The following is an 18,057-nucleotide window of genomic DNA, read 5'->3' on the forward strand; positions in this document are numbered from 1 at the left end:
GGAAGTAGCATCAGCTTTACTTCTTCTTCTTCTTTTTTTTTTTTTTTTTTTTTAATCTCCACTTTCTTGAAAACAGTAGGGAAAAAAATCAATATGTTGTAACTAATTCCTTGACCATCTTCAAGACACTTCCTTCTGTACAGAGGGAATGGTGAGCTCCATTGTGCCATGACAATTATCTCACTTCCTGAATTTTCAAAGCCTGACTTGATTTTTCACCCAGTAATAGATATATTAAAAGAAAAGAAAATGTCATTGGCTCCTACAATAGCTCTTTCTAATTTAAGCAAATATAACTCATTTTTTTAATTACAGGAAGAGTACCAGGTTATTAATTATAACTAATTAAATATTATTATTATGCTATTTCGGTTTAATATCATCTTGAGGCATTAAGAGGCATTGAAATTTAGATCTTACAAAATAGTCATCAGTAGGGTGTGGGATGATATACTTTTATTGAATCTGCCAACTTATTTCTGTGTTAATTCAAATTAGTTCGGATTAGAGCTTGATTTAGTCTCAAAAATAAAATATGAAGGTACTCATTTTTCTTTACAATGGCAGTCACATGCTAATGTCACAACAGGCATTTTTCTTCTTAATTATAAATCATTTTGATTGAATTTGTATGCTCATCTGAAATCACTTTGTCGTTAAGGAAAATCATGAAAAATTGTAAATTTCTAGAATTAACAGTTTTGTGTGTGTTTATTTTTTAACATTAAACATATCACTTAACCAATATATTTTCCCTTTTGTTAATTAGCATTCTGTTCATGGAGCAATTCATTATTTAAGACAACTTTGCAATCTTTAGTAGCAGGCTTTCACATTTCTTGTAAGGCAGGTCAATGTAATAATTTCTTATTGCAAATGAAAAATGCCAGGATAGGCACCAAAATATCCCAAGTATTAATGACTATTGCATAGGTATAATCACTTATAATACTGTAATATATTTTCTAGCATTTGGAAAGCTACCACTATGTAGCAATCTCAATTTCTGAGTTGAAAGTTATTTTGGCTCTTTAACACTTTGTGACCATGAAAGGTCTCTATAGGGACTGACTATGCTGCCTGAAAAACCTAAATAGACTTTAAGGCCTTGGGTAGTTGCTTATCTAGTCAGACAGTTGGTCAGCACAGGAATGGCAGAAGGTGTCAAGGTGACATAACCTAAATAGTATCTGAGGGGCACCTGGGTGGCTCTGTGGGCTAGGCATCTGACTCTTGGTTTTGGCTTAGGTCATGATCTTGGGGTTGTGAGGTTGAACCCCATATGGGGCTCCGTGCTCTGCAGGGAGTCTGCTTCTCTCCCACTCCCCCTCCCTCTGCTCTCTTTCTCTTTCTCCCTCTTCTCTTTCTCTTTCTCTCTCTCAAATAAATAAATAAATCTTAAAAAAAAAAAAAAACCAAATATCTGGTATAAGAGACACAAGAGATACAAGCATAGACCTGCACTGATTAAAGCAGGGATTGATTGCATCAGAGATAACAGAGTTGGTAAATAGAAATAAAGTTGTTTCAGTCAGTATATCCAGAAAAAGATTTTCAGATGAGTAGAAAAACAACAGTTCTTTCTACAAATATCATAGCTGCAGTTTGGGCAGGTAAACTTCACAAACCATCTGAATTCATGTGGTCCTTGTCATCCCCACATCCTACCCATCCCTTAATTATATTACAATGTGAATTGCTGCAAATTAAAGAAGTAAATAGTCACATTTGAAGTGGAGCAAAGTTTGGTCTCACTGCCTCCTGCTTGGTGGGGGAGATCTGGACAAGATTTGAAGGTGTTTAAACATAGCAACAAAGGGACGCCTGGATGGCTCAGCTGTTGAGTGTCTGCCTTTGGCTCAGGGCATGATCCTGGGATCATGGGATAGAGTCTCGCATCGGGCTCCCTGTGAGGAGCCTGTTTCTCTTACTGTGTATGTCTCTGACTCTTTCTCTTTGTCTCTCATGAGTAAATACATAAAAATTTTTAAAAAAAGGTAGCGATAAAGTAGGGGACAGATTTGGATTTTATTTAAAAGGTTATAGTGAGCCTGTAGCCTTCATGGACGTTTTGGATCTGTTGTGTCACTGATTACCTCCATTGTAGTCACTATGATTCATCAACAGAATATCCTTGGTACAAACAAACTCATGAGTCCTATCTGATGGCTTCATTCCATGGAAGGAAAATCAACAGGGACAAGTAGAGATGAGTCAACCACCTGGGACAAAGCTCAGGTCTTGCTCTGCCCTGGACTTGCTGAGTAAATCTATAGAAACTGTCTAATGCCTTTGGAGCTCAGTTTTTCAGTAAAATTGATTAATTAAACTAAATTAGCTCCCTTCTAGCTCTTAATAGTTAATAGTCTTAGAGATATTCTGTGTTTGCTGTTCTTGGGGAGAAAACTGCCTAAGTGGTCTGAAGCTGGTAAGTGCTTTGTGACTTACTTATGATTTATTTCTAGAGAAAATGTAGCCCAGAGTGCCTGAGATAGAGATAGGTTGGCCCAAGTACATTGATTCAATGCTAAATGAAGCATCTTAGACATGTCACCTGGGACTAGAAAAATTTATCTATATGGATTAAGATCTACTGTCTGTCAAAGCAGTAGGTGCTAAAGAGGCATGATTGCTCTGACAAATAGCCTCACTCTCACTCCTGGGTCTCCTAATTATGTCACTTAATAGTCTCCAGGGAACCCCACTACCCCTAGCTCCTCTCTAGCACACCATGTCTCTCCTAACTTCCAAATCTTAGGAATACCATTATCCATAATATCCAGCAGTCAACTGATTGACAGTTAAGTATTTATCAAAGGGGACTTTGGGAGACTTAACTGCCTACCTCCCAAACATCCTTAATAGCTCTCCAAAAATAAGCTAGGTAAACATAATGATCTGTAAAAACATTGTCCTTGACATAGAACAGGATCCCAGTCTCTTTCCAACTGCACTGCCAATCTGAAGACATTCAGGAGCTTCTAATCAGATTAGTGAAGGCCTACTGTGGGTCTAGGTGCTACACTTGCAGATTGACTAGTTTCAATGGCTGGCCTCAACCTCAAGTACAAAGGTTGTAGCAGCAAGTATCTACTGGATCTTGGAGCTGAAAGAGTTGGGATATCTTCTCAGCATTGACCATCAGACACCTAACATCTGTCTGGTGTTGCAGTAAGACAGCCATGACAAAGGAAAGAGAAGCAGTACTAACAGCCTTCTAGTCTTGTTGTTGGGGCTCACGAATTTGTGTATGACTAGTATCAACTCACAAAAATATGAGTTCCATGGGGACAAGGACCTTATCTCTTTTACTCACTACTCTGACTTCAGCTCCTAGCACAGGGTTGATACTCAGTAGGTACTTACTTATCAGTGTAGGTTGAATGGCCTGAAATAAGACTACATAATACAGTGGTTAAGAGCACAGACCCTGGAGCCAGGCTGCCTGGATCACAATCTCAGCTCGGCTCCTAACTAATTAAGAATGTGAGCAAGTGAATAAGCATTTCTCTGTTGCAAAATCCCCATTTTTAACTTGAGATGGTGATAACATATATCTCTAAGTTATGCAGGTTAAGTGAACTAATTTATAACCAGTGCTTGGGATTCACTAAATATGTTTAAGTAGATTAATTAGTTTACATGCCCTACTTCCTTTTCCATCACTACTTAGTTTTTTGGGGAGAACCGAACTTTAGAGTTTGTGAGAACACATGCTCATAAGCCTGGGCCCAGACCCAAAGGCCTTTCTGTCTTAAGACCTCTGACTATACAGCTTTCAATTCCTGTGATGCTTTGAAGCATCACTTTCCATCAATTTTATTAATATGCTACTTGACTTGCCCTTCTTGATTGAGAGCTCCTTGAAAGCAGACACCATCCAAGAAAGTCTGATTTAAAGTGGGTACTAATGGTTTTGGAATGAATGCATAATGTATTCAGTGAAGGGCAGTCTTATGTGTTTTCTTTTGCTCACTCTTGGGTAAGGAATCACAGGCCCCCTCCCCCAAACTCACAGGTGGTGGTGATGGGGTGGTGGTTGCTGGCCACGTTCTCTCTTTATTTTCATCTTACTCAAGTATATCACAGGTTGTTCTTTATCCACAATCCACCAGTGTCATATGTACATCCCAGTCCAGGTCACTCCAACACCCCATCTCACCATTCTGGCCAACACAATCTCTGATCACTGCCACTCCTGAGCCTGCCAGGTAACCTGCCAATTGCCACCAATATCTATGCTCTCTTTCTATCTCTTCCTCCTCCACATGGCTTGTGATCTTTGACATTTACATTGACCATCTTGCTTTGCTCCCGTCTTTTATTTTAAGTCAAGTCAAATCCTTTTGGTAAAATATATAAGAATTAGTTGAAAACCAAACAATTTCTTACATTTTTTTGTGACCTTTGCTTTTCCCATTGACTGTCACAAGCACCTCAAGCTGCCTCACTATTCATTAGAAACACTTCTTTTTTTTTAAATTTTTATTTATTTATGATAGTCACACACACAGAGAGAGAGAGAGAGAGAGAGAGAGAAAGAGAGGCAGAGACACAGGCAGAGGGAGAAGCAGGCTGCATGCACCGGGAGCCCGATGTGGGATTCGATCCCGGGTCTCCAGGATAACGCCCTGGGCCAAAGATAGGCGCTAAACCGCTGTGCCACCCAGGGATCCCCATTAGAAACACTTCTGCCATGATTTACAACTTCTTGAAAACAGTAGTTCGGGGGCGCCTGCATGGCTCAGTCAGTTAAATAAATGTCTGCCTTCAGCTCAGGCCATGATCCTGGGATCTTAGGATTGAGCCTTGCATCAGGCTCCCTGCTCAGCAGGGAGTCTACTTCCCCCTCTCCCTCTTCTACTCCCCCTGCTTGTGCTTGCTCTCTCTCTTTCTCTCTCTCTCTGTGAAATAAATAAATACAATCTTTCAAAAAAAAAAAAAACACAGTGGTTTTTGCTTTTTAAAAATTTATGTACAAAGTTCTGCTGGTCAGAGCTGCGATTTATTGCCGTCTTTGCCAGATACAACTGACATCCATGTAAAGAGTAAAGAAACAAAGTAGATGGTATGATTTACCACCCAATCCTGTCACACCCATCTTTGTCTTTGAAGCACTTCTAATCTGCTTAACAAGGTAGACATGACACATGGGAAATATTTAGACAAGAGTATAAGCCGGTTCATAAGATAAGACTGTCTGAACTTAAACCGTTTGCTCACAAGCTCTGAACTGCTCCCAAACCACTTTTGTGTAGGATCACTCAGTGCAAACATAGTTATGCATCTGGCTCTTCTTTTATTGTGTCATTTCTATCTTAACTCCTATCCTGTTATAATCTCCATAAGAGTCAGAATCTCATCTTCTCCTTCATCTGTGTATTTTCATGGTGCCCAGAGTGAATCTGCATGGAGAAGGCACTTGGTGAGTGCCACTCATGGCCAGGTGGTCCCTGTATCCTGAAGGGACCCAGTTCTGGGCGTACCCTGAGTGCAGGTGCACCAGGAAGGGTGGGAAAGCTCCCTCTTTGGCATCTCCCCATGGCTTCTCAGATATTCCTTGTGCTTCTGGATAGCCTCACTAATGAAACTGACTTTGAGGGGCTAATTCTGCAGTCACAGATCCAAATTTTTCTTCTTTTCTAAAAACCATTTTTCTTCTGTGTCTTTGAGAGCTCCACACCTCAGGGGAGTAGCAGCAGTAGATTGGTTATGCTAAACACCCCACCTCAGGGTTTCGATTTTGATTTTTTCGCAGCAACCTAGTCATTTATATAGTTGAGATAGACTCATCTTGAAACTTTACAAAGCCATTTATTTTTTTTGAATCATAACTCTAGATAATTTGTATCTGTATTTCCAGTCCTCTCTTGAATTCCCAGGGAATACTCTGTGAAACAGGAAACTCAGGTGCATGCCCTTTGTTGCTGTCTTTTTTTTTTTCCCTAACCTTTTCTCACCCCAAATGCTAATAGTGTAGAGCTAAGCAACAGGTATTAGAGAGTGTTTATGTTTTGTTTGTCTATACCCTTTAACCAGAAAGCTGACTGTGGGCAAGGTAGGCATACAAATATAGACAATAATTCGAGGGGTATCCAGAGAATGTGACATAGACCTTTTTTTTTTTTTTTCCCTATCCTTTAGTCTCTAGACCTGTGAAAAAGACATTATGTTTGGGACCTGCCCCTTCAGCCTCTCAGCTCTGCAATATCCCTTGCTCTACAGACTGTATCGTATCTTCCTGGTCAGACTGGGGCCTGTGCATCCATGAAAACTGCCGTGATCCTCAGGGGAGAAAAGGTGAGTGTCTTGTTTGTGCCTGCTTCATTTACTTCCAGTGTACACACAATTATTCTGGTAGCTAAGTAGCCAATTAAGCCTGCTTAAGACAATATTTGTTTGTAAAATGTAGATAACCAGCTCAAGCCTGACAGCATTTAGTTATTAGGGAGGCTGTGGAGGACATTTCCATGGAACAAGAATCTGACCTTGATTGACCTTCAAGTTAGGCTCATAGCTGGTGAAGTGACTATTACTCAATATGGTATAGCCATGTTTTAAATGTATAATGCTTATTCTGAGGAAATGAGACATGATTTCTGTAATCACATCAGGAAACAACTGTTTTGCACATCTATTTATTTTCAGATTTCCACATGCCGAACTTGATGTTCTATTTCAGATTTTTCACAAAGGGCATTTATGCGTGTTGTTTACTTTTTGATATCCTTGGGCTTAGAGTGAGGTCTTCAGATTTGATATGCTTGTTTAATTCTGTAGGCCTCTATAGTCTTGTTTCCATTAGTTTGCTGTTATTTACACATCTTCATCTTCAGAAGTTCATTTTTGGTGACACCTTGGCTTTTTTTTTTCATTGGCCTTTCAATTTGTATTGATACTATATTCCCTTCAACAGAAATGCTGAAAAGAAGTATTCCTTTTTCTAGGAGAAATGAGCTCCAAGAACATTCTGGAAATTAGGTTGTGTTTGCTAAGCCCTAACCCAAAGAGAATACGTGGCCAAGTGCTTTGTGCTACAAAGCTGATGCTCTCAGCTTAATTCTGTGTCCATTTGAAAATCCACATTTCAGTGATTCCTGGATTGCTCACATGCACACATGTGCATGTCCAAGTTCACACACCCATGCCCTGGACTTTTCTCTTTACTCTGACTCTTTGTCCTAAGACAGAAGAAGAGAATGTGTGTTGAGTCTAGATTGAGGAGGAAGAAGCTAATTTTAACTCTTTTATCAAATAATAGAAATCTGTATCTCTGGAACCTGGAGGGGTGCAGTGGAGACGCCCATGCTACTTTTTTATTAGACTTATATCCAGAATATCTTCAAGCCTCTTCAGTTTATGAATAAAAATAATTTCCCATTAATGCTAACACCCACAAGTTGTTGTCTTGTGGTTTACGTATGTATTATTGGACCTTGTAGGTCTCCTGTAGTTGCATATGAGACTCCCCAGGATGACTTACATGTTATCAGAACCAGCCTTCTTATGTTTGAGCCAATCCATTTAAGATTGTTGTCTAAAAAAATCCCTGAAGATTGGACTCTGGCTTCCGCAGCCACTGTGGCTGTGGGTCTGGATACTCATGTACATTGGCTATTCTGAGTGCTGCCTTCCTTTGCTTTTGAAGTTGTAGAACCCAACCAGGCCAAGGGGGCCTCATATTATTTGATAGCTTTTTGTTATAAGTAACAGAAACCCAATTCAAACTGGATTAAGCCAAAAGAAGGAAATTTAGTAGCTTATGTGGCTAAAAATAGAAGGGAAGATAGGGCTGCAGCCAAAAATATCAAGAGGCCAGCAGTCTCACTCTCATTCTTTCTCTTTACAGACTTCTATTTCTACAGTCTTCTGTTCTTCTCTTTCCATTTACAGTCTTGTATTTCTCCATCTCTTAGTTCTGCTTTTCTCTGTATTCAGTTTAGTTTAAGGCAGGCCCTCTCCATGGAGAAGAGCTCAGCATTGATTTATTGATTTTTTTTAATTTTTCTTCCTTCCTTCCTTCCTTCCTTCCTTCCTTCCTTCCTTCCTTCCTTCCTTCCTTCCTTCCTTCCTTCCTTCCTTCCTTCCTTCCTTCCTTCTTTCCTTCCTAAGTTCTCTCTCTTTCTCTTTCTCTGTCTGCCTTTCTTTGTTGAACTTTTATTGTGTATACTTCTCATTAGTAGATTTAGGTTTAGTTAGCAAATGTCTTTTAGTGATTATTCATGCCCCTGACTGATAGATAACAAAAATTTCTGTAACTCTTAGAAGCACTCTGATCTGAAATATCTATTTTTTAAAGTTTGTTAACAAAAAGTCCAGTACCAGATGCTCTAAATCGCTTCAGTAAAATAATTATTTTTTTTTTGTTTCTTTGGAGGCAGTATAATATTTAACAGTATTTTATCCAATTGGCTTTTGATTTAAAATAGAGCAAAAAAAAAAAAGGCACCCCATCTCATCCTAATAATCCCAACTCAAGTATATAAAATTCCATTTGGGATTTCAGTAAGGCAGATTGTGAAGAGTCTTTCGATTTCATCTAAACTTTCAGCATGGTTTGCAAATTGGAAATTGGAGAATGAAGCTAAAAAAATTTTTGTTTCCTTGATCCTTAGATACATTCTTTTTATACTTTAGCTTTCTAGAATTAATATGTCACAAAATTGATACGTACATTTTGTGTAGAGGAATTTTTTTTCTCCAAAACATTGTAATAAAAGCAACATAGTATGTTATAAAGGAGCTCTCTTATTTTTATGGTCAATTAATTTTGTCTAGCTTTATTGAGATATAATTGACATATGGTATTAGGTAATTTTAAGGATATGACATACTAATTTGATATAAATATATATAGCAAAACAATTGCCACAATAAGGTTAGTTTACACATCTATCCATCCTCACATAGTTACCTTTTTCCTGTGGTAAGAATTTTTAAGATGTATTGTTTGTATCCCCATGTTCCTTGCAGTGTTAAATAGTACTAGTGCAGCACACAATAGTAAAGGTGTGGAAACAACCTAAGTGACTATTGATGCATAAATATATAAAGGAAATGTGATATATACACACACACATATATACACTCACTCATATATATTTATAGGGATATTATTTAGCCATAAAAAAAAGGAAGTGCTACCATTGTGACAACATGGATGAAACTTGAGGATATTATACAAAGTAAAATAAGTCAGACAGAGAAAGACAAACATTGTATGTTCTCACTTATATGTAGATTCTAAAAAACCTGGAATTATAGTAACAAAGAGTAGAATACTGGTTGCCAGAGGCTGGATGGTGGGGAAAAAATGGGGAGATATTGATCAAAGTTTACAAACTTCCAGTTATAAAGTAAGTTTGAGGATCCAATGTGCAGCATGATATCAACAATACTGTATTATATACTTGAAAGTTGCTAAGAGATTAAATCTTTAAGATTCTCACTACGAAAAGAAAAAAGAATTATGATTTTAGAATGTAGATAAAGTAGAAAGAAATGTCTTTCTTAATACTTCCAGGAAGAATCCTGGAACTGAATCTGATTGGCTAACCATGTGCTACCCTGACCCAGCCACTCTGGCCAAGTCCTACATGAGACCACCCCTGCAGGGACAAGGCTAGGCAAGCCTCACCACTGAGAGTCAGGGACGGGTGGCTTCCTCAGGGAAATATGAGGTGCTGATACTATGGGAAGTAAAAGCAATGCTGAGGTTAATCTTAATAGATGGTTATTAATTGCTTATCCCCTTTGTTCTGGGCCAGAATTTCTACAGTAATTCAGAGAATTCTTTCTTCTTCATTCTATGTTGTAATTTTTGTCACTTGAGCAAATTTCCACAAAACCCTTTGTTAAAAGTGCTCTTTCAACTTTTTTTTTTCTTTTCAATCTTCCTTTTCCACATAATTCTGAACTGGTCTGTGGAACTCAGCTGGGAGTCTCACAACCTTCAGACCCCTCTGTTTGCCCCCTTGGCCCAAGATGCTTTAATGCCAAACCTTTTCTTCATTAGCCCCTATTCCTGTATTGTATGAGTCAACTCTTGCAAATGCACCCTGGTCCATCATTCATTAGATGTCACCTGTTGTGAGTTGAATTATATCCTTCAAAAAAAAAAAAATCTTCATTCCTAACACCTAGTATATGTGAATATGACCTTATAGGGAAATAGGGTTATTGCAGATGGACTCAAGTTAAGATGAGGTCATATTGGATTAGGATAGGCCCTATTTTAACGACAGATGTTCTTACACAAAGACTGAGATTTGGACACAGAGATACACAGAGGAGAATGCTATGCAAAGGCAGACATTAGAGTGATACGTGTATAAGCCAAGGAGTGCGAAGGATTGCCAATAACCACCAGAAGCTAGGGAAAGGATGGGGGCAGTCTTTCCCCAGCACATTCAGAGGAAACATGGCTCTACAGACCCTTTGATTTCTCCAGAACTGTGAGACCAAAAAAAATTCTGTTATCTTACATCACCCACTGTGGTCTTCTCTTTTGGCAGCCCTAAGTATACTAATACCAACTTTGCATCAGCATTTAGGCTCAGCAAGGTATGACACTTCATAATATTTCAAAACTAAAGTGTGGAGAAGTGAACCAATTTGTCTTAAATCCCACAGGGATTTAATAGTGGCCCAGCCAGCACTAAGAACCTGGCTTCCTATCTCCCTAGTCCAGTGTTCCTTCAAATACTGGGCTTCCTTAGTGATTCCCTCCATAGCCTAAGGAAGTTTGGATAAAGGCACAAATCCAATGCCAAGCTTCGCAAAGAAGGCCTCTGCCCACATGCACCGTATTGGCCAGTGGAACCCATTAGTCTTGGGAGCCAATAATTGAACCAATGTAGGATAAGGCATGGGACATGGTATTTGTTTTAGCTCCAGTGTGCTACCTTTGGACTGCAGTTGAGTGAGAAAGGAAGGGTGTTCCAAGAATAGCTTGAGAGAAGCAGGTAACTGGAATGTTTTTTTGCCTCAAACAATAAATTTTTCCAAGAGAGGCACAGCCTATGGAGCTGAAGGAAAAGGGTGGAGACGATAGAACTCACCTGAAGGGGGATCCCTGGGTGGCTCAGCGGTTTGGTGCCTGCCTTTGCCCCAGGGCGTGATCCTGGAGACCCGGGATCGAATCCCACATCGGGCTCCCGGTGCATGGAGCCTGCTTCTCCCTCTGCCTGTGTCTCTGCCTCTCTCTCTCTCTGTATCTGTCATAAATAAATAAAATATTTAAAAAAAAAAAAAAAAGAACTCACCTGAAGGTAGTGAAGGTAGTACTGTCACCCAGCTACTTGCAGAGTGAAGGGTCATGTTGGGATTGATGAGAACCAGTCTCTGTTCTATAGGGCCCATACTTAGGCTGAATCACCTGCCCTAGGCACTAAGTAATCACAAACAGAAGAGCATGTATACAGCAATGATTGTTATTCAGGTCTGGAAGTTAGGTATTTTATAAATGCTTCCCCAGAGCAGAGACAATTTTGATTTTTAAGGTCTTTCTAAAATCTGCCAGGACCACCTGCCTCTAATCCCTCTTGGGAAAAATAAAGAATAGAGTTTTCCCTCTAGGGAAGTGATTCTGTGCCTACAAGGAGTCCAAGCATGTTATGATGATGGTAAGTAATCTTCTTGTTATTTCTACTGACTTGTGAGCCTGAGGTCTGGGATCTTTTCAATCTGTCTGTCCCATGGTCCTACCATGAGGGCCGCCAGAGTCACTGCTGACTGGCACAACGTAAATGCAATTTGGAATTCCACAGAGGCTGCAATACATGAGCTAATGCATTAAACATCACAAAACTCTGGGATGTAAACTGAACTGTTAAGCTTCACATTTGAATTCCCTACCCTAAAGAAATGCAGTGAACCTTCCTATATGCATTTCATATATATATTTGGAAGATAGAGGATTTGAGGGAAATATCAGCAAACAACAGCAAGAAAATTAATGTGTAAAGTTGGAGATAATTACTTTTTTTCTCTTCAGTAGTCTTTTCCTCAGTCACTGTGCTATTGCTTTGGTATGTTCCTTTTGTTCAAATTAAAAAAAAAAAGAAAAAAGAAAAGGATGGGAAAGCAGTTAATTTTGTGCATCTAACAGAAGAAATTAGTTACTCTAGAAATGATCATAATATGGCTGTTATTCTAAGGCAGGCATCCTTCAATCAGAAATCCTGTAAGGTTTGTGACTGTCAGCCATTCAGAGTACATTAGAAAATCAGCCGTGGTACGCAGCCTTCACACTTTCCACCAGGTCTTTGATAGGCAGACAAGGGGAACAGTACTCAGCGGGTTGGTACTTGTCAAGTGAAGCTAGGATGCCTTTCAGAAGAATTTAAATTGGATCAGGTTTTATCATTCATTGCTTTATCTTTGATACACTCCTAGGGAGTTATAATTAGAGATATATGTAAGAGAAATAACCTGAAAAAATTGCTGATGAGTGAACCCTACACAAAGATATAATACATTTTTAAAAATTCTTTTTGATACAGAGACATTCATTTATATGACATCCTTGTCCTTTTCATACATATTCCAGAAAGACATCCTTGCCCACAGAAGTTGTTTTAAAGAACAAGTTGATGGAGGCTTCTCAATACAGTGTCACAATAGGTAACTGCTTATGTGGTAGGACTTCAGGGATTTCTTAATTCCCCCAGTAAGGTATTTACCCCCAGTCATACATCTAAAGTTCTAAAAATTCCCATAGGAAAAGAAAAGACATCCTGAAACTGGGAAGCCATGAATATCTTTACAAAGACAGTCTTTTATGCTCTGAAACAAATCAATTTAGATAACACACCAAAGCAGGACAATACTGTATATTTTAGATCTTATATAACAACAATGGGGGAAAATTTCCATTTTCTGTTCTTGCCTGCTATATAGATCAACTTTCAGTGAGAAGTCTATAAAAATAATTTTGCTTTGTTATATAAAATGTGTATGCCAAGAGATAGTTTTTTCTTTTCCCTATTTTTCTATGTCTGTGTAGTGTTAGGATGTGGGGGGTTGCATGCCTACTTCTCATTCTAAGTGTTGAGAGTTCTCATGATCAAGATTGCCCTAACATTAGTTTTTCTTATTTTCTATATTCACAGCGGGGTGCAAACTAATAATGATTCTGTAAAGTGCTACTCTTGCAGGAATGGTGGTTGACTTGCAGGAATCAATGTGCTCAGGTTTCGTGGCACAAAGTTGTTACCCTATTTCTAGGGCTGCCAGAGATGAGGAACCAATGAGATGCTTAAGATGGAATAAGCTTTTGTCATCCTTGGTCAACCTGCTGGCTACTGCTTCAGGCCTGTTCAAGTGGCATTAGTGTGGAGACACAGTATTGCCCATGGATAGCTCCATAGAAGCTTACATGGACACTTTGGGGCCACAAGCACATGGCCTCAAACCTACATTTACCTCCTATGTCTCCTTTAATTTTCCCATGATTTCATTTGAAAAACTTTGGCCCATCTTCCGCCATTTGTGCTTCTTCCCTTTTCTCTCCCCAATCCACAATTCATTCTTTGCTAAAATTCAGTAAAATATATAGTAAGCCAGCAGAATATACACTAAACTTTGGGTTCATTAAATTAAAAAAAAAATCCTGCAAATACCAGTTTCATTAAAGGTGGATTGAATCTGTAGTCATTAAGTGATTGTTAAAACTCATTCTTGCTGCGTCGTGCCTAAAATCCCACTCTCCAGCCTGCACACTTTCATTTTAAGGAAATGATCCACAGTTCCTGCAGATTCACTGTATGAAGTGGGGCTAGAATACATCACACAGAGGAGCTGACTTGAATTATTTCTTATGAAGAGGTGATGACTCAAAAAGTCCTCGATTGAATTTCATACATATCTAGTTAATCAATAACGTGCCTCTGGAGCAGTAATATAGTCTCGTCTGATCTTAGTTTCCACATGCATAAAACGTGAATGGCAACTTACAAAATAGTTTTGAAGATTTATTATTTTGGGGTAATGTAAGTAAAATGGCTGGCACCATCTTGGGATAGGTAGATATTTAATTAATACATGTACCTTTTCCCTTTGTTGGACTGTATGCTCCATGAAGAATAGATTTATGTTTTCTGTTCCTCCTTTGGCTTCCCACAGTACATTACAGTGATCTACATATGGCAGTTAATGTTTACTGAATGACGCTATCTTATTAATATGGAATTTGGTAAATGAAGGTAAGTGGTTGGCTGGCCCCAGACACTGTGGACTTGGCAGTTGTGTATCTTTCGGAACAGAAGCACCCAGGGGAAGCCTGATGTCTATTGCAGGCATGAACATGAATGTGTGATTAAAGGTTAAGCACTAACAAGAGGCTCCAAGGTTTTTGTTTTATGCTGAGCTTGTGCTGTGATTTGATCCTAGTTACAGTCAGGACAAGGGCAGCATAGATGAAAGACTGGACAAATTTATTGACTAAGGAGGTGTAATCTATAGATTTATTGTGAGATGGATGCAATTTGATTTATGGAGGGAAACTTCACATACCCCTCAATGGCCTTAAGTTCTAGGTACTAGTACACCTAGAATCCTCAGTAAAGAGGACTAAGTTTCTTAGTTGTCAAACCTTATAAATCATGGAGACCCATGCTATGTCCTGCTCAAACGTGTAAACTAAACAAACATAAACATAAGATGGTAAATAAGCAGCATATGGACACGTAAGAATAGAGGTCATGACCCAAGCTGTGTGGCAATGAGAGCTTGGAGCTCAGTGTAGCTGGGTGACCATCAAGTGCAGTTGAAACCTTGTATGTTTCCTGTGTCTTTTCTGAAGGTGGCCCAGGAAGGCAGTAGATCCCTTCTGCAGCTTTTTGTTGTTGTTGTTTAGAGATTTTACTTATTTATTCATGAGAGACACAGAGGGAGTCAGAGACACAGAGGGAGTCAGAGACACAGGCAGAGGGAGGAGAAGCAAGCTCCATGCAGGGACCCCCATGTAGGACTCAATCCTGGAACTCCAGGATCACATCCTGAACCGAAGGCAGACGTTCAACCGCTGAGCCACCCAGGCGTCCCCCTTTCTGCAGATTTTAACTAATTAATGATACAGACTTGTAGGTATAAAGTATGGCAGAAGCCATGTATTATTTTAATTGTCCCTGACCTCAATATTTTCAATACCATGATCATGAATGTGGTCTCTGATTGGCTGAATGGTACCTTCCCCTACATGGCTGATTGTCAGTATAAAAATCGAAGAATCTCTTCTAAAAGGAGATCAGAGGTGCCTGGGTGGCTCATTCGGTTAAGTGTCCAACTCTGTATTTCAGCTCAGGTCATGATCTCAGGGTTGTGAGGTGGAGCCCCATGTCAGGCTCTGTGCTGGGCGTGGAGCCTCCTTAAGATTCTCTCTCTCCCTCTCCCTCTGCCTCCTCCCCTGCCTTTCTCCTCCTTCCCTTTCCTTTTCTTAAAAAAAAAAAAAGAAGAAGAAGAAAGGGAAAAACAAGGAGTTCATGGGTTAACCCTAGAGCCCTAGAGCAAGAAAACCTAAATAAAGCGCTTGAGTATTTTTATCTAAAATACTTGTCCAGCCCTGTAATATTCTAAGGAAGCTCAGCTCCCTCTTGTGGCCTAAAACCATGTGTCCATTAGTTCCAAACTCCTTCCTTGGCTGTGTAATTTTATAGGAGCCAGTCTTTTGCCAACTATACCTTGAGCTTTGTAAACTTTTCATTTCAATTACTATTGATGGGAAAATAGGCATGGCTTTGGGAAATCTGGGAGAGATATATATACCTGGCTTTGTGACTTCACATGCTCCCTAACTTCTCCTTCTTCCCACCTCTTGTGGGAAAGGTAGTGGGGTATCTAACTTTCATGGTGGGACTTCAGTGTTCTCATACTCTCTTTTTTTCCTGTCATAGTCGTCTGTCCGTTTTTTTAAAAAAGATTTTATTTATTTATTTGTTCACGAGAGAGGCAGAGACATATGCAGAGAGAGAAGCAGGCTCCTCAAGGGAAGCCCAATGTGGGACTCAATCATGGCGCTCTAAGATCACGATCTGAGCCAAAGGCAGAGGCTCAACCACTGAGCCACCCAGGCATCCCCTGTCTGTCTCTTTTAACTTACTTAAAGGAAAAAAGTGAATAATTCCTTAAAATGTTATCACCCAATAAGATTGGTTTCATTCAAAATAAAAGGAACTAGGTACTCTTGGGTGGCTGTGTGGTTGAGTGTTTACCTTTGGCTCAGGTCATGATCCTGGGATTCCGGGATCAAGTCCCACATTGGGTTCCCTGCAGGGAGCCTGCTTCTCCCTCTGTGTATGTCTCTGTGTATCTCATGAATAAATAAATAAAATTTTAAACAAAAAAAAAAAAATAAAAGGAATTGAAGGAATTAAGCTGGTAAACAGAATTTGGTGTGATAGAGACTGGAAGTAAAATATGAGATTCATGGAAGGCAGGCATAGCCTTCAGAAATGATATGTCATCAGGGCCAGAGGTTGAAAACTCATAAACCAAATGGTTGTATCTAGTTCTCAGTCACTTTTCTTTTCTTTTAGGCTACTTTGTTTTTTAAAAAGATAAATTAGTTAAACATGCAGAGATTTCATATAGAAACAAAATGTAACTTGGATTTCTATCTTCTTAGTCAAAAATGAGGTTTGTTAACAGAGGGTCCATATTCCCTCATGGCAATAGTCCATGGAAGCTGTAGAATCGCCACCTCTTTTGGAGCGAGCACATATTCTCCACTTCACCACACACCTCCACACTCCCTACAGTTGTATGGTTGAATCATTTTCCTCAATTTGTAGCTGCTTGTCTCTTGTAGCCTGAGTTTGTCACCCTGTAAGCTTATAGCGTGTAAGGCCCATTTATATCCTTTTTATAGTGGGGTGTTTGGCCCTAGTCCCACAATATATATTTTTTAAACTGATTAACAGTCTAGAGACCCATGTCAAGCCAAGGTGGGGAATGTGGTCCAAAGAGGTGCTATATTCACAGGGCAGGCTGACTTAGAAACCTCAGTGCACAAATTTCTTAGTTACCAGGGGTATGCCAGATGTACACATGTACATCTAATACAGTTGTACTCCACATTTCAACTCAATGTGGAGTAACCAGAATGTGAAAAACAACAGAAAAAAAAAGTGGATTTATCTGTGTTTTGGCTATTTCTGAGAGTCTTCATTTATTTCTGCTGGTTTATTGATTCTGTTGGACAACATGCTACTTACTACTTGGTTTGATTATGTGTGGCCTCTCCAAGGTTGTTCAGTCTTGAAGGACAGCTTTCCTCCTCTAGTTCTTGTCCATTTTCTTTCCCTTTCTTTTCGTCTATTCCTTCCTTTTCCTATAAAGGAGAACGCCTTAAAATAATACACCTTTTAGAACTATAGAGCATGAAATGAAAGTTTCATCTCTCTTCTAGCTGTTGCTGCTTTTTTCCTGTTGGATAAAAATGGAATACTGTGAAATTTTTGGTTTTTTTTCTTTTCAGGATTTAGAATGAGACGGCGTCATGTCCTCATGGAATCCACAGGGTCTGCAGGCCACTGCCCTCATTTGGTGGAGTCTATCCCTTGCGAGGATCCGATGTGTTACCGATGGCTGGTATCCGAAGGGATTTGTATCCCTGATCATGGAAAATGTGGCCTGGGGCATCGCGTCCTGAAGGCCATCTGCCAGAATGACCAAGGTATGAGGCAAAGCAACATGTGTTGTTAAGTGATATCTGCCCTATGTCATGTCACTGCTCTCTAACAGGTCAATTTCCCAAGGAAGAAGAACACAACTTTTCTATCTTTGAATATTTATGTTTAAGTCAGATGCCACACTGCTGTAAAGTAAGCTGCCTTAACTTAATATGAGGCCACATACTGCAAAAGAAAACTATAGGATTATGCCTAAATGCAATATAGTGAACCTAGAAATTTCTCTGCAATTTTCAATCTATCAAGATAGAGCATTCGGAATTCCTTTGGGTAGTCTTCAACTTATCAATACCAAAGAAGTTTTATTTGCCTTTTTCGAGGTCGATATGCAACATGCTTTTATATATTATTAATAAATACTATAGTT

General features: G+C 39.3%; 1 protein-coding gene across 1 annotated transcript in view; it reads left to right on the plus strand.

Annotated features, from left to right (window-relative positions):
• Window positions 1–18,057, plus strand: part of THSD7B (thrombospondin type 1 domain containing 7B) — a 725,689-nt gene that overhangs the window by 240,486 nt on the left and 467,146 nt on the right. The window contains exons 5-6 of the mRNA XM_072789046.1: window positions 6,145–6,300; window positions 17,477–17,674. Of these exons, the coding sequence (XP_072645147.1) occupies window positions 6,145–6,300; window positions 17,477–17,674 (354 nt within the window). The remainder of the gene's footprint in view (window positions 1–6,144; window positions 6,301–17,476; window positions 17,675–18,057) is intronic.

The sequence above is a fragment of the Canis lupus genome, chromosome 20 (assembly GCF_048164855.1).
Source record: "Canis lupus baileyi chromosome 20, mCanLup2.hap1, whole genome shotgun sequence".
NCBI lineage: Eukaryota > Metazoa > Chordata > Mammalia > Carnivora > Canidae > Canis > Canis lupus.